The 20,488-nt window shown below is 44.3% G+C and overlaps 1 protein-coding gene across 5 annotated transcripts in view; it reads right to left on the bottom strand.

The window, feature by feature from the left end:
* Window positions 1-20,488, bottom strand: part of vps13b (vacuolar protein sorting 13 homolog B) — a 752,723-nt gene that overhangs the window by 92,060 nt on the left and 640,175 nt on the right. For 4 of the 5 annotated variants that reach the window (XR_013547184.1, XM_078398050.1, XM_078398047.1 and 1 more), the window contains exons 40-43: window positions 18,006-18,202; window positions 12,964-13,145; window positions 11,473-11,822; window positions 7,003-7,164 (exon numbers count right to left, since the gene is read on the bottom strand). Coding sequence is in view for 4 of the 5 variants with exons in the window: in XM_078398050.1 (XP_078254176.1) it covers window positions 7,003-7,164; window positions 11,473-11,822; window positions 12,964-13,145; window positions 18,006-18,202 (891 nt within the window). In the remaining variant the exon portion in view is untranslated. The remainder of the gene's footprint in view (window positions 1-7,002; window positions 7,165-11,472; window positions 11,823-12,963; window positions 13,146-18,005; window positions 18,203-20,488) is intronic. The other variant, XM_078398049.1, reaches the window with a different exon arrangement.

The raw sequence follows: 20,488 nt of genomic DNA, 5'->3' as shown, positions 1-20,488 counted from the left end.
AAGCATATTAGGTGACTAAGCTTAGTTGTTGGGACTGATCGCACTTGAAGCTTGTGTTTCTTTCTGACGAGCTGACAAAACACCATCTGCATTGAGGCTCTATTTGATAAAGATTAGCGCAGTTTACCCAATTGTATAGAATAGAATAAATTCTCACTTAAAGAGATTTTATTGCATGTGGCACAGACATGGAGAATGCACAAATGACCTGGCTGAGAAACTAAGAGACTGATGGTTCTAGCCGCAAAGAAAAATTACCACATAGTCCCAACTGGATGTTCAAAATGTTATATAGTCATAGAGTCATACAGCGTGGAAACTGGCCCTTCGGCCCAACTTGCCCACACTGACCAACCTGTTCCATCTACATTAGTCCCACCTGCCTGCATTTGGCCCATCTCCCTCTAAACCTGTCCTATCCATGTACCTGTCCTAATGATTCTTAAATGTAGCAATTGTAACTGCCTCAACTGCCTCCTCCGGCAGCTCGTTCCATATACCCACCATCCTTTGTGTGAAAATGTTACCCCTCAGGATCCTATTAAATCTTTGTTCTTTGGTTCTTGATTCCCCTTCTCTGGGCAAGAGACTCTATGTATTTACCTGATCTATTCCTCTCGTGATTTTGTATCACCCCTCATCCTCCTGTGCTCCAAGGAATAGAGTCCTAGCCTGCTCAACCTCTCCCTCTCGCTCAGGCCCTGAAGTCCTGGCAACATTCCCATAAAGCTGTTGAGGGGACGGAGAAAAAGAAATTTGATCGTTGCTGCTCAGGTAGATGCGAAATGCTTCTCTCATCTTTGAAAGAACGTCTGAGAAATTAATTTAATTAAGTGCAAACTAATCAGGTCGCCAATTTGGAATGTTGTCCATCCCAAGTGTATCTGCTCAACATGTTGAATGCCGCAGCATTAAAGTAAGAGAAAAGGCCCTGTATGTGTAGTGCATTGGGCAAGGTGGCTGAAATTCACTGCCAGAAGTTCAGACAATTTATTATATCCGTAAACATTTTTACAGTAAAATTTCCAGCATGTGATACTCCAAAACTGGTGCAAGAGGTGTTTACTTTAGATTTTAGAGATATAGCACGGAAAGAGGCCCTTCGGCCCACCGAGTCCGCGCCGACCAGCGATCACCCCGTACACTAGCACTATCCTACACACTAGGGACAATTTACAATTTTTACCGCAGCCAATTAAACAACAAACTTATATGTCTTTGGAGTGTGGGAGGAAACTGGAGTGCCCGGAGAAAACCCACGGGGTCACAGGGAGAACGTACAAACTCTGTACAGACAGCAGCCATAGTCAGTATCGAACCCGGGTCCCTGGCGCTGTAAGGCAGTGACTCTACCGCTGCACCACTGTGCCGCCCCTCAGCGTTGTGCCACCCCACCCACCCAACATCTATTTTTGAGTTCACTGCATGTTTAAGAAAATAACAGCATAACAAGGCGAGTGTTTATCATTGTTCAAGCCACAATTTGGGAGGCTTGTCAACAGAACATATACCAGGCAGGTACTCTGCAGAGTGACCGCACAATAGCCTAATAAAACAATCCTTGTGAACAGCTAACACAATGAAATAATCATTTGCAAAAGGGTCATGCAGAATGGGAAGATTTTGAAATATATATATATATATAAAGCAACACCCTTTTATTGTGCGATGCCTGTATAATATGAAACATAAGATGCTTACATTGAATAACTTCATTTTCTTTCCCACTGTAAGTATGTGGTATCTGAGACCCCTTTCCTAATTCAGTTTATTCCCCGGTGGAACTCAAGAATGAACTAGAGCCTTCGGGGCAGTCACCGATTCCAAATGCAGAGATTATTTCACATTTATCTTCAGATCTGGTTTAAATGTTCTGAAACTTCAGTAACTTGGCAAGTTCAGAATTATCAAGAGAAATAAAATAATTTCATAGCTATGAAGTCATCTAACATTCTTCTAATCTAACACTCTGGGGGCTTGTCCACACTTGAGGCTTTAATTCCATCTTTCATCCACTATGAATTATTAAACACTTTGTTTAGCATGGAAACAATTATGTCCAAATGCCATACTTAACCATAAGTAAATATTCAAAATAATCTTTGTTGACTAACATATTTGCGGCATTTCATTATAGCACAAGGTACCCATTATTCCATTTTAGTATTCTGATGGGATAATTTCCAAGTGCAAACTGACTGGCAACTCCAATTTCTCAAAATACATTTTCATAGTTCTAGCACAATATAATACTCTTGTGAATGTGCAAAATGTTTCTCAGCTTTATTACTTTATTAAAATTCAAATGTGGATTTTCTTTCTTACAGCTGTAATCTGCAGCTTGTGGCTTAGTTGTTTTAGGTTTAGCTTTATTATTGTCACGTGTACCGAGATACAGTGGAGAGCTATGTTTTGCATGCTATCCAAACAGATCAGATATATCATCAATGAATACAACCAAGTCAACTCAAGTAGAATAGATAGAGCAAATAATCTATCAGTCTCTATGTAAAAAAATAAATTCTGCTTTCAGGAGAATTGCATTGAGCCACTGCATATCCGAAGCACACGGGTGTTGGGTATATAACACTAGGCATAATTTAGGAAATGGACAGCAATGTTTTGGATGCATCCAGAGTCACACAGCATGGAAACAGGCCCTTTGGCCTAATTTGTCCACGCCAACCAACATGTCCCATCAACACCAGTCCCACCTGCCTGCATTTGGCCCTCTAAACCTGTCCTATTCATGAACCTGTCTAGAGGTCTCCTAAATTTTGCAATAGCACTTGCCAAAACTCCCTCCTCTGGCAGCTCGTTCCATACACACACCACCCTTTGCATAAAAAAAAAAGAATCTTCAAGATCCTATTAAATGTTTACCCACTCACCTTAAACCTACGTCCTCGTTTTTGATTCCCTACTCTGGGCAAAGGACTCTGCGGGTCTACCTGATCTATTCCTCTCATGATTTTGTACACCTCTATAAGATCACCCTCGTCCTCCTGCGCTCCAAGGGATAAAGCCCTAGCCTGCTCAACCTCTCCCTGTAACTCAGTCCCTCAAGTCCTGGCAACATCCTGGTAAATCTTCTCTGAACCCTTTCAAGCTTGATAACATCTTTCCTATAACGTGGTGACCAAAACTGAACACAATACTGTAAATATGTAGGAAGGAACTGCAGATGCTGGTTTACACCGAAGATAGACACAAAATGCTGGGGTAACTCAGCAGGACAGGCAGCAGCTCTAAAGAGAGGGAATGAGTGACACTTCAGGTTGAGATCTGAAAGTCTTAAGAAGGGTCTTGATCTGAAACATCACCCATTCCTTCTCTCTAGAGATGCTGCCTGTCCCACTGAGATACTCCAGCATTTTGTACCTATCTTCACAATACTCTAAATGTGTCCTCACCAACCTCTTACATTACTGCAACATGACGTCCCAACTTTGATACTCATTTGTGTTTACAAAGGCTTTGGAGTGGGGATGCTGAGCAGAAGAGCTTTGGAATCATGTTAGAGGATCTATTACAGAAGGAGATGTAGGGTAAAGGTGAAAACAGCTGGAAAGATCAGGATCAAACCCGGGTCTCTGGCACTGTGAGGCTGCAGCTCTACCAGCTGTGCCATAACAGCTCCACTCAGTCGTACAGGTGACCGGGATCCTGCTGTTTGCTATTTTAATTCTCCGTTCCTTTGCCAGCCCGACCTTCACCTTAGTGCAGTTTAGTTTAGAGATACATCTGCCTGTACACCTGCACTTCTTTGTGCCTATCAAATAGCCTCTTAGACGCTACTATCGTATCTGCCTCCACCACTACCCCTGGCAATGCGTTCCAGGTCCCTGCCTCTCTCTTTGTAAAAACTTGCCCGCACATCTCCATTAAACGTTCCCCCTCTCACCTTATAGCTCTGCCCTCTAGTGTTGGACCCAGGAATTTTCACCCCGGGAAAAAGGTTCTGACTGTCTACCCTATCTATGCCTTTCATAATTTTATATGCTTCTGTCAAGTCTCCCTTTATCCTCCAAAGTTCGTGATAAAAGAATCCAAGTCTTGGTTTAGTTTAGTTTAGAGATAGAGTGCGGAAACAGGCCCTTCGGCCCACCGAGTCCGCACCAACCAGCGATCCCCACACACTAACACTATCCTACACACACCAGGGACAATTTACAATAATTATGTTAAGCTAATTAGCCGACAAACCTGTAAATCTTTAGAGTGTGGGAGGAAACTGGAGCACCCGGAGAAAAGTCACACAGGTCGCGGGAAGAATGTACAAACTCCGTACAGACAACACCTGTAGTCAGGATCGAACCCGGGTCTCTGGCGCCGTGAGGCAGCAACTCTACCGCTGCATCACCCTGCCATGCCTTCCATATTGTTCTAATGAAGAAGCTGGAGGAACAGCACTTCATCTTTTTGCCAGACATTTTGTAATCTTCCAAACCCAACACAATTCCGTAACTTCAGACGGTCGATAATAAATGATCCTGCTGTTGTCATTTTTATTTATTTCCATCCTTTAACTGCTGCCTTTGATCTTCCAGAATAACAGATATTCCCTATTGTTTTTCTCTCTGCTCAGCCCGTACAGCTCTCTCTCTACCTTCGCACTTGCCCCGAAACTGTTTCATCTCCAAAATATTCTAGTTTTATTGAAAGTCTTTGACCTCAAACATAATTCAATTTCTCTCTCCACAGATGTTGCCTGACCTACTGAATGCTCCCAGTTTTTTTTTTCTTTCGAAAATAGTCTACGGCTTTGTTCCTACTACCTAAAGCGGATAGCGGAGTCAAGGGGTATGGGGAGAAGGCAGGAACGGGGTACTGATTGAGAATGATCAGCCATGATCACATTGAATGGTGGTGCTGGCTCGAAGGGCCGAATGGCCTACTCCTGCACCTATTGTCTATAAATGCATGACTCCAAAATTTGCTACACAATATTCCATCTGTCACTTCTCTGCCCACTCTCCCAACCTGTCCAAGTCCTTCTGCAGAGTCCTTGCTTTCTCTAGACTACCTGCCTCTCCGCCTATTTTTGTGATCATCCGCAAATTTTCCCACAAAGCCTTCAATCCCCTCGTCCAAATCATTAATTTTCGACGTAATGAGTAGGGACCCCAGCACCAACTTTGCCACTCTTTGTCTTCAGCCATCCAGCCAACCTGCTAACCATGCTAGTATCTGCCTTTTGACATTGTGGGCTCTCATCTTTCTAAGCAGCCTAACATGTGGCAGATTATCAAAGACTTTCTGAAAATCTAAGTACAAAACATTTAATGACTCTCCTTTGTCTGTCCTGCTATTTACTTCTTCAAAGAATTACAGTAAATTTGTCAAGCAAGACCTCCCCTTCACAAAGCCATGCTGACCTCGGCCTATTTTATCGTCAACTTCTAAGTACTAGGCAACCCCATCCTATATAATGGACTCTAAAATCTTACCAACAAGATTGTGTGTGCTGTAAGGCAGCAACTCTACTGCTACGTCACTGTGCCACCCATTTCTTTGACCCATGCGGTTCTTTGACCCACGGAATCCACATAAACCATTGATCACCCGTTCACACAGGTTCCATGTTATCCCACTTTCTGAACCATTCTCTACACACTCCGTAGATTTCCCGCAGTGGGTAAGAAGAGGATGAGAAACTGGGACAATAATAATAATAATATATTCCTTTATTCGTCCCACACCGGGGAATTTTGCAGTGTTACAACAGCAAAGTGGATAGCAAGAGACCATTCATTATAAATAAAAGTAAAGACAAGGATAAATTGTATTCCTTGGCTGTTACTGTTGACTCGTCTGCTGGGAGTAGTGCTGGTTGTGCAGTCTCACAGCAGCGGGAAGGAAGGACCTCCTATATCTCTCCTTCAAGCACTTGGGGGAAGGAGTCTGTCACTGAAGGAGCTACTCAGTGCAGTGACATTGTCCTGCATGGGGTGGGAGTCGTTGTCCAGCAGCGATGTTAACTTTGCCATCATCCTCCTCTCTCCCACCGCCTGCACTGAGTCGAGGGGGCAAAGTGGAACTAGCGTGAACGGGTGATCGATGGTTAGCGAGACTCGGTGGGCCCTGTATCCATGCTGTATCTTTCAATCAATCAATCAATCAGAACCAAGGTCGATATAATCCTTACAGTTATGCCATCGGTCTTAATAAAGACTTACATGAGCATACTCCACCTTAACACCACTGTCACAGTTAGACTGCTTAAAAATGAAATGAATTACAAATGCTTTTGTGAACCAAGTTACACATCAGTGCCTCATGCTTGCTAACATTCTCTTAACCTTACATAACTGTGTTATGAGAAATATAATGTTTCCTCTCGCAATTTCCTTTCAACAATTATGACAGGTTCTTTAGGGAGAAAGGAGGCGAGAATGCTCATTAGTGTTATGCAGTAGCGAGGGGGAAAAATGCCAATCCTGCAACTTAAAGGCAGAATGCAGAAAAGCTACTCGTGGCCGTAAAAGGTGATTCCTTGGCTTCATGTTAGGAACATTTAGGATAAGCAATCCTTTGTTTTTGCCACTCCGTAAATGAACTTTAGTTTAGTTTCGTTTAGAGATACTGCACGGAAACAGGCCCTTCGGCCCATTGAGTCTGTGCCGACCAGCGATTCCTGCTCACTAACACTATCCTACACACATTAGAGAGAATTTACAATTTCACTATGCCAATTAACGTGCAAACCTGCATGTCTTTGGAATGTGGGAGAAAACCGGAGATCCCAGAGAAAATCCATGCAGGTTGAACCCGATTGAACCCGGGTCCCTGGCGCTGTAAGGCAGCGGCTCCACCGCTGCGCCACCGCCCTAAATGGTGACAACTGCACTGGTACATCACTGACACTCTAAAAATCAAAGGCTTGTTTTAAACTTGCGGCTATAATTAGTCGTTCTTTGAAGGCACCTGCTGTTGCGATTACAGCTTATTTCCCAGAAAGAGCTGCCAAATAATAATTCAGGAATCGACGTGTTGCAATACCTGGTGGGACTTGTGGGAACGCCAACTGTACTGATGACTGTGTTGGCTAGACAATAGAACGTTTTCATCCGTATCCACCTGGCCAAACCGCAGAGTCTCCTGGGTGTCGTTACATATCACAAAGTGGCTGAAGACCAACTCCTCTGATTCTGGATATTGGTTCTGGAACAGAAAGCATCAGTGCGCATTAGATGAATAGTAGCCACTCGAGCGAAGTGGTAAATACCGCAGCTTGAAAGCCAAAGGATGTGACTACTCCGATTAATATTTCAGATGACTGACAAAAGCTGGTTACTGTCAACACCAGTATTTCAAATCCTCCATAGTGCTTAACAAAACAGTTGTTTAAAAAAAAACAGTAAAAGATCCTTCTGGAGATTGAGAGTCTCATATATACACTAACTTAGACCCGACAGTTGGCAATGGCTTCCATGCTTAACTTTGTATGACTCTGAAACATGATCGCAGCTTCGCAGCTGAACACTCCGAAAACTGGTGAACTGTAATGTTTGTGCATTCAGTTTGACCAAAGAAATTATCAAATTAATTCAAGTATCACCATTGTGGTGTGAGGAACATTGCAAGCATTAAACAAGCAAGGAACAGCATGGTGAAAAAAAATAATGAAAACGTTATGTTAGTTCATTTAGTTAATTGTCACATGTACCAAAGTACAGTGAAAAGCTTTTATTGCATGCTAACTAGTCAGTGGAAAAACTATATATGATTACAATTGAGCCATCCACAGTGTAGAGATATAGGATAAAGGGAATAATGTTTAATGCAAGATAAAGTCCAGTAAAATCTAATAAAAGAGAGTCCTAAAGTCTCCAATGAGGTTGATAGTAGCTCAGGACCGTTCTCTAGTTGTCGATAGGCTGGTTCAGTTGCCTGATAACTGCTGGGAAGAAATTGTTCCTGAATCTGGAGGTGTGTGTTTTCACACTCCTGTGCCTCTTGTCTGATGGGAGAGGGGAGAACAGAGAGTGACCGAGGTGAGGCTGGTCTTTGATTATGCTGGTGGCCTTGCCGAGGCAGTGTGAAGTGTAAATGGAGTTAATGGAAGGGAGGTTGGTTTGTGTGATGGTCTGGGCTGCGTCCACAATTCTCTGCAATTTCTTGCAGTCTCGGGAAGAAAACAGTCAGAAAAACATAGTAGCAAGCATGTTTGTTAGATGTTCGTGTGACTGAGGCAGGAAAGCTACCATAGAACTGCGCAGGAGTTGTTTAGTTTAGTTTAGTTTAGTTTAGTTTAGCACAGTGTGGAAACAGGCCCTTTGGTCCAATGAGTCCTCGACAACCAGTGATCACCCTGCACCCCAGCGCCACCCGACACGTTAGGGACAATTTACAATGTTTACCAAAGCCAATTAACCTACAACCTGCACGCTTTTGGAGTGTGGGAGGAAACCGGAGATCCCGGAGAAAACCAACACGGTCGCAGGGAGAACGCACAAACTCCATATAGACAACAGCCGTGGTCAGGATCGAACCCGGGTCTCTGGCGCTGAAAAGCAGTAACTCTAATGCTGCGCCGCCCCGCCGCCCTTCAGGATTAAATAAAACAGCGTGTTACAGGACATGGATCTGCAACTCAGTTCCTGGCTGCTGAATATTCAACTCTACCTATGACACATGGGAAAACTGCACAGCCTACAAGAATAACTTGATCCAGTTGCACCAGACTCGCAGGAGCATGGCCTTGCGCTTTCGCCGGCCAAGGTTAGCCAGCTGCTCTCTGTTCTCAAGAGAGGAAAAATAGCATAAATTACAACAAAATGGAATGAACTTAGCAAGGAGTCAAAGATACAGTCACCACGAGAGGCCCTCGACTACCCTATTGAATAAAAGCTGCCCAACAATATTTCGCTGGGCAGCTCACAACCATTATTAATTTCTCTAACTTTAAGTAACCCTTGCATTCCCTCTCTCTCTGTCCCTCCCCAACCCTGGTCGTCGTGCTAGTTCCACAGTCGTCCTGCTGAGTTTCACATAGAAACATAGAAAATAGGTGCAGGAGTAGGCCATTCGGCCCTTCGAGCCAGCACCGTCATTCAATATGATCATGGCTGATCATCCAGCTCAGTAACCTGTACCTGCCTTCTCTCCATACCCCCTGATCCCTTTAGCAAAAAGGGCCACATCTAACTCCCTCTTAAATATAGCCAATCAACTGGCCTCAACTACCTTCTGTGGCAGAGAATTCCACAGACTCACCACTCTCTGTGTGAAGAAATGTTTTCTCATCTCGGTCCTAAAAGACTTCCCCCTTATCCTTAAGCTGTGACCCCTGGTTCTGGACTCCCCCAACATCGGGAACAAACTTCCCGCATCTAGCCTCTCCAACCCCTTAAGAATTTTATATGTTTCTATAAGATCTCCCCTCAGTCTTCTAAATTCCAGCAAGTACAAGCCTATTCTATCCAGTTTTTCTTCATATGAAAGTCCCGCCATCCCAGGGATCAATCTGGTGAACCTTCTCTGTACTCCCTCTAAGGCAAGAACGTCTTTCCTCAGATTAGGAGACCAAAACTGCACACAATACTCCAGGTGCGGTCTCACCAAGGCCCTGTACAACTGCAGTAGAACCTCCCTGCTCCTAAACTCAAATCCTCTTGCTATGAATGCCAACATACCATTCGCTTTCTTCACTGCCTGCTGCACCTGCACGCTTGCTTTCAATGACTGGTGCACCATGACACCCAGGTCACGTTGCATTTCCCCTTCTCCTAATCGTTCACCATTCAGGTAATACTCTGCTTTCCTGTTCTTGCCGCCAAAGTGGATAACCTCACATTTATCCACATTATATTGCATCTGCCATGCATTTGCCCACTCACTGTTTGTTTCATCCGATATCACTTTCTCCACAGCCGACAATGGACCATTGTGGGTCCCATCTTTCCTTAATCATTATTGCTGGCTTTGATATGTTCCTTACATTCATTTGTTCTTTGTGCTTTTCCGTATCTCTCGTTTCCCTCTCCCCCCCCCCCCCCCCCCCCCCACCCGACCTTCAGTCTGAAGAAAGGTCTTGTCCGAAACATCACAAATTATAGACAATAGACAATAGGTGCAGGAGTAGGCCATTCAGCCCTTCGAGCCAGCACCGCCATTCAATGCGATCATGGCTGATCACTCTCAATCAGTACCCCGTTCCTGCCTTCTCCCCATACCCCCTCACTCCGCTATCCTTAAGAGCTCTATCCAGCTCTCTCTTGAAAGCATCCAACGAACTGGCCTCCACTGCCTTCTGAGGCAGAGAATTCCACACCTTTTCTCCTTTTCTCCAGACATGCTGCCTTACCCACTGAGTTACTCCAGCTTTTTGCATCTATCTACCAATAATCCACATCAGTCTGTAGACAGTGTCAGGGTGATTTTTCAGACCTAATCTAGGGTATACAATTATAGTGCTTGTGCTTATATAATTGATATGGCTATTAATTTATTACTCTGAAGTCAGTCTTAGATACCAAAAGAGTGGAACATTTCTGCAACATGCCAGAACAATGTACAGCATGGTGGCACAGCGGTAGAGTTGCTACCTTACAGCGCCAGAGACCCGGGTGTATATCCCAACTACAGGTGCTGTCTGTACAGAGTTTGTACTTTCTCCCTCTGACCATGTGGGTTTTCTCTGAGATTTTCGGTTTCCTCCCATGCTCCAAAGACGCACAGGTATGAAAGTTAATTGGCTTGGTGCATGTGTAAATCGTCCCTCGTGTGTGTAGGATAGTATTAATGTGCGGGGATCACTGGTCGGCGCGGATTTGGGCCGAAGGGCCTGTTTCTGCGCTGTATCTCTAAACTAAACAAGCAACATTGTACTAAATTTTCCAAGGTAAAGGCCAGTTAAGAAGCCTCTTTCCTGATCACAGGAAGTCATAAAGTACTTTATAGCTGTGTCATTACTTTTCAAAGGCAGCTACAGTTGTAATGAAGATGTGAGAGTTGGCACGCACATCAACCAACAGCAAACATGATCATGACTAGGTAATGGAGAAACGTGGTGGTGTGGCCGAGTTAAGGCTCCAGTCTGTGGCCTCGAATCCCACGAATCCCATTGTGTGTAGACAAATTTCTTGAGTGGCGCAGTGGTAGACGTTGCCTTACAGTGCAGGTTCGATCCTGACTACAGGTGCTGTCTGTGCGGAGTTTGTATGTTCTCCACGTGACCTGCATGGGTTTTCTTTGGGATTTCTGGTTTCCTCCCACACTCCAAAGACGTACAGGTTTGTAGACTAATTGGCTTTGGTTAAATTGTAAATTGTCCCTAGTGTGTGCGGGGTTGTGTTAGCATGCGGACTTTGTGGGCCGAAGGGCCTGTTTCCGCGCTGTATCTCGAAACTAAACTAAACTAATATGGATCAGGGCACCAAGTATTCCTTTGTGCTGTATGACTCCCATGACTTTAATCAATAAAAGTGATGCGTTGCAACAGTTACAGTTTCACTCGTTCTAAGGTACCTGCTTCCACGCACGGATGGCTGTGTCCAGGGAATGAATCGCATGCTGGCCCACGTTGATGAATATGGGATCAACAAACACATTTCCGTCCATCAGTTGTTCCGCGGAGCTGTTGCTGATGGCCACTTGCCCGTGGAGAATCAAAGGCTTTAAAATGCTGAGCATAGTGAGGTTGCGGTACTCCAGCACACTACACTCAGCGATGGCGGAGAACTGGAGCTCCTGGCAAACAGGTCCGTCAGACCACTGGCGCAGGTAGACGTTTGGGTTCTTCAGAGAAATGACCATGTATTCTTGCTCAGAAGGCAGCTTTCCATCGGGGGTGAATGTCTGGAGACAGCTGGGTTGAGCTGTGGTATGAAATAAATATTTCAAGTAATTATGTTAAGAGGGGCAAAGACTCATACAGTCATATAGCGTGGAAAATAGGCCAACTTGCCAACACCGACCAACATATCCAACATTGGATAGGTGACATTCTGAAGAAGGATCTCGACCCGAAACATCACCCATTCCTTCTCTCCCGAGATGCTGCCTGACCTGCTGACTTACTCCAGCATTTTGTGAATAAATCGATTTGTACCAGCATCTGCAGTTATTTTCTTATACTATTGGATAGGTGACATCTCGGGTTGGGACCCAATCTGAGGAAGGGTACAATCCCAAAATGTCCTCTAGAGATGATGCCTGACCCGCTGAGTTACTCAAGCACTTTGTGTCAACAATCTTACATATCCCATCATATGTTTTTGATCTTAATAGGTACAACATGAATAGAAAAATAATGTTTCACAGATTTATGATTTACATTCAGGTTAAGAGATCCACTATCTTACTGTTGACAAAAGGAACTGCAGATGCTGGTTTACCAAAAAGAAGACAAAGTGTTGGAGTAACTCAGCAGGTCAGGCAACATCTCTGGAGGACTTGGATAGGTGACATCTCGGGTTGGGACCCAATCTGAGGAAGGGTACAATCCCAAAATGTCCTCTAGAGATGATGCCTGCCCCGCTGAGTTACTCAAGCACTTTGTGTCAACAATCTTACACAGTCTACCTATGTGCCACATACCCACATCAAAGTGGCTGACTTTTAACTACTTTCTGAAATCCCACACCAAGGCCAACTGTTAACTTTCAGTCTGAAGAAGGGTCCCGACCCGAAAAGTCACCCATCTTTTTTTCTCCAGAGATGCTGCCTGACCCGCGTCTATCTTTACTAAGGAACCAATTACTGATGGATGACAACCGCAGGCTTTCATAGGGACGTCTATTTCCCCGCACACAGATTTTTAAAGATTACGTTTGGTTATTGCTTCAAGATCAAAAGAAAGCAATTCATTTTTGTGCATTAATAGAATCTCAGAAGGCTCACAGAAGTGAACGGCACACGAGAGGTGAACTGCTTACTGAGAGTTACTTCAGCATTTTGTGTCCATCTTTAACTAAAACTGAGAATGGCCTGAACAAAGAGGCAAATGTGGTGACGTACCTGTACCCAGTTGATCCAAATGATGGCAGAGGTGAAGTTCGATTTGAACAAGCTGCAATGAAATACCAAGGGAAGACACAAACCAGGGGGCAAAGCACGAATCCACCCTGGTGCAGGCTGCCAAGGCCATTGGAGACACAAGTTGGTCACAGAGACTCTGGGATCCTGACTCGCCATCACTGCTGATAAAAGCACATGATAAAAATAATCTGATCAATCTGCTGGCATACAACTGAAATTAAAAGTTTTAAAAGATCAAGGAATTCCTGTTTTATTAAAGATATGTCTCTACTTCCCTGGAAAGCTTAGGAAGTCTGGTATGTCCCAAACAACTCTCACCAACATCTATAGATGCGGCGTACAAAGCCTTTTAGTTTGGTTCAATTCAATAGACAATAGATAATAGGTGCAGGAGGAGGCCATTCGGCCCTTCGAGCCAGCACCACCATTCAATGTGATCATGGCTGATCATTCTCAATCAGTACCCCGTTCCTGCCTTCTCCCCATACCCCCTGACTCCGCTATCCTTAAGAGCTCTATCTAGCTCTCTCTTGAATGCATTCAGAGAATTGGCCTCCACTGCCTTCTGAGGCAGAGAATTCCACAGATTCACAACTCTCTGACTGAAAAAGTTTTTCCTCATCTAAATTCCGTTTAGAGATACGGTGTGGAAACAGGCCCTTCAGCTCTCCGAGCCCGCACTGACCAGCAACCCCCGCACACTAACACTATCCTACACATTAGGAACTATTTACAATTTGGGAGGAAACCGGAGCACCCGGATAAAACCCATGCAGATCAAGGGGAGAATGTACAAACTCCACACAGACAGCACCCATAGTCAGGATCAAATCTGGCACTGTGAGGCAGCAACTCTACCACTGCCACAATTCTATTGAGATGCATCACAGCATGGTTTGAGAACAGCTCCATCCAAGACCGCATGAAATTGCAGAGAATTGTGGACGCAGCCCAGACCAACATGTAAACCAATTGACCTCACTTACACTTCACGCTGCCTCGGCAACCAGTATAATCAAGGACCAGTCTCACCTTGGATACTCCCTCTTTGAAAACATATTTGTCTAGATTCGTGGGCAGGTTCTTCCCAGCTGTTATCGTCAACTGAACCATTCTCTCAACAACTAGAGAGCAGTTCTGAGCTACTATCTACCTCATTATTGGAGACCATCTTTAATCAGACTTTATGAGATTTTATTTTGCACTAAACATTATTCCCTTTATCTTTGTAGAGGAAACCTCCGTCTATGCCGCATCTGCGCCCGGGATGAGGTGTTTCACACTAGGGCATCAGAGATGTCCTCATTCTTCAGGAAACGGGGCTTCCCCTCTTCCATTATAGATGAGGCTCTCACTAGGGTCTCTTCTACATCCTGCAGCTCCGCTCTTGCTCCCCCTCCCCCCATTCGTAACAAGGACAGAATCCCTCTCGTTCTCACTTTCCACCCCACCAGCCAGCGGATCCAACAAATCATCCGCCAACATTTCCGTCACCTACAACGGGACCCCACCACTGGCCACATCTTCCCATCCCCTCCCCTTTCTGCGTTCTGCAGAGACCGTTCCCTCCGTAACTCCCTGGTCCACTCGTCCCTTCCTACCCAAACCACCCCATCCCTGAACACTTTCCCCTGCAACCGCAGGAGATGCAACACCTGTCCCTTTACCTCCCCCCTCAACTCCATCCAAGAACCCAAACAGTCTTTCCAGGTGAGACAGAGGTTCACCTGCACCTCCTCCAACCTCATCTATTGCATCCGCTGCTCTAGATGTCAACTTCTTTACATCGGCGAAACCAAACGCAGGCTCGGCGATCGCTTCGCTCAACACCTTAACCAACCTGATCTCCCGGTGGCTGAGCACTTCAACTTCCCCTCCCACTCCCAGTCTGATCTTTCTGTCATGGGCCTCCTCCAGTGCCATAGTGAGGCCCACCGGAAATTGGAGGAACAGCACCTCATATTTCGTCTGGGCAGCTTGCAGCCCAGCGGTATGAACATTGACTTCTCCAACTTTAGATAGTTCCTCTGTCCCTCTCTTCCCCTCCCCATTCCCAGATCTCCCACTGTCTTCCTGTCTCTACCTATATCCTTCCTTTGTCCCGCCCCCTGACATCAGTCTGAAGAAGGGTCTCGACCCGAAACGTCACCCATTCCTTCTCTCCTGAGATGCTGCCTGACCTGCTGAGTTACTCCAGCATTTTGTGAATAAATACCCTTTATCACATATCTGTACACTGTGGATGGCTTGATTATATTCATGTATAGTATTTCCACTGTTTGGTTAGCACACAACCAAATCTTTTCACTGTAACTGTACACGTGACAATAAACTAAACTATTGCTTCTGCAACCAAAGTGAAGACACGTTGTACCATGAACCAGGCTGGAGGTTCTGACAAAGTGGCACAGCTGGTCGAGCTGCTGCCTCACAGTGTCAGATACTAATCAAATACCTTTGAATAGTATGGATGTCAGAGGTTATGGGGAGAAGGCAGGAGAATGGGGTTAGGAGGAAGAGATAGATCAGCCATGATTAAATGGCAGAGTAGATGTGAGGGGCCAAATGGCCTAATTCTGCTCCTATCATTAATGACCTAATTGCCTGGGTTCGATGTCGACATCGTGAGCTGTCTGTGTGAAGTTTATAAATGTTCACCCTGTGACCATGTGGGTTTCCTCCAGGTGTCTGGTTTTCTCCCACATCCCAAAGACTTGTAGGTTTCTGGTTAATCTGTAAATTGCCTCGTGTGTGTACGGTGGAGGCAATAAGGATATAAGGTGAAATGGGGAAAGTTTAATGGAGATGTGGAGGGCACGCTCTTTTATATAGAGAGTGTTGGGGGCCTGGAATGCATTCCCAGGATTGTGGTGGAGGCAGATACAAAAGAAGCACTTAAGAGGCTTTTGGATAGGCACATGGAAGTGCAGGGAATAGAGGGATATGGATAATGTACAGGCAGATGAGATCAGTTTAATTCAGCATCATGTAATAAAAAGGAACTGCAGATGCTAGTTTATACCATAGACAGAAAATGCTGGAGTAACCTGCATCTTTTCTTGCTTCCACTCCCCCCCCACAATCAGTCTGAAGAAATGTCCCCGCCCGAAACGTCACCTGTCCATTTTCTCCAGAGCTGCTGCCTGACCTGCTGAGTTACTCCAGCATTTTGTGTCTAATTGGCATCGTGTTTGTGGGCCAAAGAGTCTGTTCCCTTGCTGTCCAGTTCTGTGGTCTGTGGTGCGAACAGGTTGATCGTTGGTCGGCGTGGACCCGGTGGGCCAAAGGGCCTGATTACCTGCTCTATCTCTAAGCTAAACTAAATAGATATCAGCTTCAATTTCTTGAGGGAAGTTATTCAAAATGGCATAAAATTAACGGCAAGAATGAACTGGCAGCTCAATTAAGCTAACTGTGTTAAAGAGGTCATTACCTCCGCTGAACAAAAAAAATGTAGATGCTTCCAGTGAACCTCTGCTTGCCTCAGACAGCTGGTAAAATGTTTCCATTTTATCAGTAACCCAAGGAGGGGCCACTTAGCAACATCCGAACATAAAGAGAAATTTAATACACCCAAGTCACTACATTCTTTTGCATTCAAAATACATTCCTGATCTCTGAAATAGGACATGGCTTTGCCAAGTCATCTTCCATAATTTGAAACAGATATGGGTTTTTAAAAATTCTGCAATGTACCTGTTACTTCATGAAGTAGAAATTCATTCAGTGTCACTCCAAACGTTTTTCAGTGGGTCAGAATTTCAAATCAAAATATAGCAAATTTAACGGAATTCACTGTTATAAACGTGTAAATCATCCATCAACTTTCAGAAGGTTGGCACGGTGGCGCAGCGGTAGAGCTGCTGCCTTACCAGTACCTTACCAGTGGACCAGTAAATAAAGATAATTATCTTTATTTTATTTATAATGAATGCTTATCTATTTTTGCTATCCACTTTGCTGCTGTAACCCTGCAAATTTCCCCGTTGTGGGCCGAATAAAGGATATTATTATTATTATTATTATTATTATTATTATTATTATTATTATTATTATTATTATTATTATTATTATTATTATTATTATTATTATTATTATTATTATTATTATTATTATTATTATTATTATTATTATTATTATTATTATTATTATTATTATTATTATTATTATTATTATTATTATTATTATTATTATTATTATTATTATTATTATTATTATTATTATTATTATTATTATTATTATTATTATTATTATTATACAGTGCCAGAGACCTTTGTTCAATCCTGACTACAGGTACTGTCTGCATGGAGTTTGTGTGTTCTCCCCGTGGCCTGCGTGGGTTTTCCCCAGGATCCCCATCGTCCGTTCCACGCTCTCTTCTCACTGCTACCGTCGGGCAGAACGTACAGAAGCCTGATGCCCTACAACACCAGGACCCATGGTCAGGATCAAACCCGTGTCTCTGGCAGCACGGTGGTGCAGTAGTAGAATTGCTGCCTTACAGCCAGAGACCTGTCTGTACGGAGTTTGTACGTTCTCCCTGTGACTGTGTGAGTTTTCTCCAGGTGCTCTGGATTCCTCCCACACTCCAAAGACATACAGGTTTGGAGGTTAATTGGCTTGGTAAAATTGTAAATTGTCTCCAGTGAGGGTAGGATAATGTTAGTGTGCGGGGATCGCTGGTCGGTGCAGACTCGCTGGGCCGAAGGGCCTGTTGGCATACTGTATCTCTAAACTAAACTAAACCCTGGCACTGTAAGGCAGCAGCTCTATCGCTGAGCCACTGTGCTGGCAAGCTTTGATTTTGGTTTAGGTTTATTTTTTCTCCCCCAAAAAGGAAAGCTCAAAGCCCTAGAGGAAGGTTTGAAAGAGTGTTACAAAGCGAACTACTCCATATCAATTATGAATCTTTTGAAATCATACTATTTGTTATTCAGTTGAATCTGCGGGCATCCAAGAAGAGAGTTATTCACTCAACCAGTGCCCACTTCAAATGGAGACACAATAGATTTTAGTCTCACCTCTGCTCTTCAGTAGTTTCTTGATTACCATTAAGAACAATTCTCCACAGGTCAGAAGCTACAAGCTCCTTTTGATCATTAGCCAAGGTGATGTTCGGTAGTTGTAGTTCACATGCTTTACTTTCAGACAAACTAAATTGGCGATAATCCACAAATACTTGTTGAAGTTCGTCCCAATACTCCAGGCTGCATGGTACCTGTTAGGAATAAATATAAATAATAAGTATGAAATTATCATTATAAGGTTAATCACTAAAGTGCTGTTCATTCTGTCCATTTGAGTAGATATGGACTCCTAGAGATGTTTGTGCAGTTAAACCATATAGGATAATTGAACTCCTACATTCGCAGAAATGTACAGCCCAGAAGGAGAGCATTCCACCCATCACATCTACATATACTGGAAAAATAACTGTTTAGACAGTTTAGACTTTCCAGCTATTGGTTATTCCAGGTCAAGTGTTTCTTTAGCCTCCCAGAGTTATGGATGATTTGGAATACAAAAAACTGTCTTTACACAAATTCTTCCACGCATCGGTGTGGCATGATGGCGTAGAGGTAGAGTTGCTGCCTTACGGCACCAGAGATCTGGGTTCAATCCTGACTGCGGGTGCTGTCTGTACAGAGCTTGTTCCTTCTCCCTGTAACCGCCTGGGTTTTCTCCGGGAGCTCTGGTTTCCTCTCACATTCCAAAGATGTGCAGGTTTGTAGGGTAATTGGCTTCAGTAAAATTGTACATTGTCCCTCGTGCGTAGGATAGTGCTAGTGTGCATGTATTGGTGGTCCGCGTGGACTCGGTGGGCCAAAAGGCCTGTTTCCATGCTGTTTGTCTAAACTAAAGTAAACTAAACTACATTTTAAAGCATTTTCCAAGATAGCAATTATGATAATAATGAAATGAAAGATTTATTAGCGGGTACAGGTAAAGCAATACAACATGGGTAGCTATAGAAAATGGACATAGAAGATAGAACAGTACAGCACAAGAGCACACTTTTCGGCCCACAATGTCTGTGCCGAACATAATGCCAAGACTTTCACTTATCTACCCGCACATATCCCATATCCCTCAATTTCCCGCATGTCTATGTGCCTATGCAAAAGTCTTTTCAATGCCACTAATGTATCTGCTTCAACCACCACTCCCGGCACTCACCAGCCTCTGTGTAAAAAACTTGCCCTGCACATCTCCTTTAAACTTTGCCCCTCTCACACAGACATGCCTTCAAATATTAGATTTTTCCATTCTGGGGAAATGATTCTGACTGTCTACCACATCTATGTCTCACATAATCTTAAACACTTTTATCAGGTCTCCCCAAAACCTCAGCCATTCCAAAGAAAACAATCAAAGTCTGATCAGTCTCTCCCTGTAGCTAATATCCCCTCATCATTCTGGTAAATCTCCTCTGCACCCTTTCCATATCCTCCGCACTCTCTTTGTCCTCTCTCGCCCTCTCTCTGCCACCTCCCCCTCTCCCTCTTGTTCCCTCCCTCACTCTTTCTCTCCCTCTCTCTCTCCCACTCTCTCGCTCCCCTTTCTCTCTATCCCTCTCTCTCCCACCCCCTCTCTTCCTCCCTCTCGTTGTAATGGGGCGGCCAGAACTGCACACAATATTCCAAATATGATACAACCAAACTCCCATAAACCAGCTTCATGACTTCCTGAGTCTGATGAGCATTGCCTCGACCTATGAAAGCAAGCATACCACATGCCTACTTAACCACTCGGTCTACTTGTTTTGCCACTTTCAGGGAGTTATGGACTTGGACCCGAAGATCCTTCTGTACATAAAGACTAGTGGGGTGCCGCAAGGCTCCGTGCTGGGACCCCGATTGTTTACAATATATATAAATGATTTAGACAAGGGAATTAAATGTAACATCTCTAAGTTTGCGGATGACACAAAGCTGGGTGGCAGTGTGAGCTGCGATGAGGATGCTATGAGGCTGCCGGATGACTTGGATAGGTTGGGCGAGTGGGCAGAAGCATGGCAGATGCAGCATAATGTGGATAAATGTGAGGTTATCCACTTTGGTGGCAAGAACAGGAAGGCAGATTATTATCTGAATGGTGTCAGATTAGGAGAAAGGGAGGTGCAACGAGACCTGGTGCACACCAGGTGATGTACACCTGCTTGTACATCAGTCACCGAAAGTAAGCATGCAGGTACAGCAGGCAGTGAATAAAACCAATGGCATGTTGGCCTTCATTGCAAGAGGATTTGAGTTTAGGAGCAAGGAGGTCCTACTGCAGTTGAATAGGGCCCTGGTGAGACCGCACCTGGAGTATTGTGTACAATTTTGGTCTCCTAATTTGAGGAAGGACATTATTGAGCGAGTGCAGCATAGGTTCACCAGGTTAATTCCCGGGATGGCGGGACTGATGTATGATGGGTCGATTGGGCTTGTATACACTGGAATTTAGAAGGATGAGAGGGGATCTTAAAGAAACATATACATTTTTTAGAGGATTGGACAGG

This window comes from Rhinoraja longicauda, chromosome 4 (genome assembly GCF_053455715.1).
Source record: "Rhinoraja longicauda isolate Sanriku21f chromosome 4, sRhiLon1.1, whole genome shotgun sequence".
In the NCBI taxonomy this organism is placed as follows: Eukaryota; Metazoa; Chordata; class Chondrichthyes; order Rajiformes; family Arhynchobatidae; genus Rhinoraja; species Rhinoraja longicauda.
This window is presented reverse-complemented; position numbering and strand designations above follow the sequence as displayed.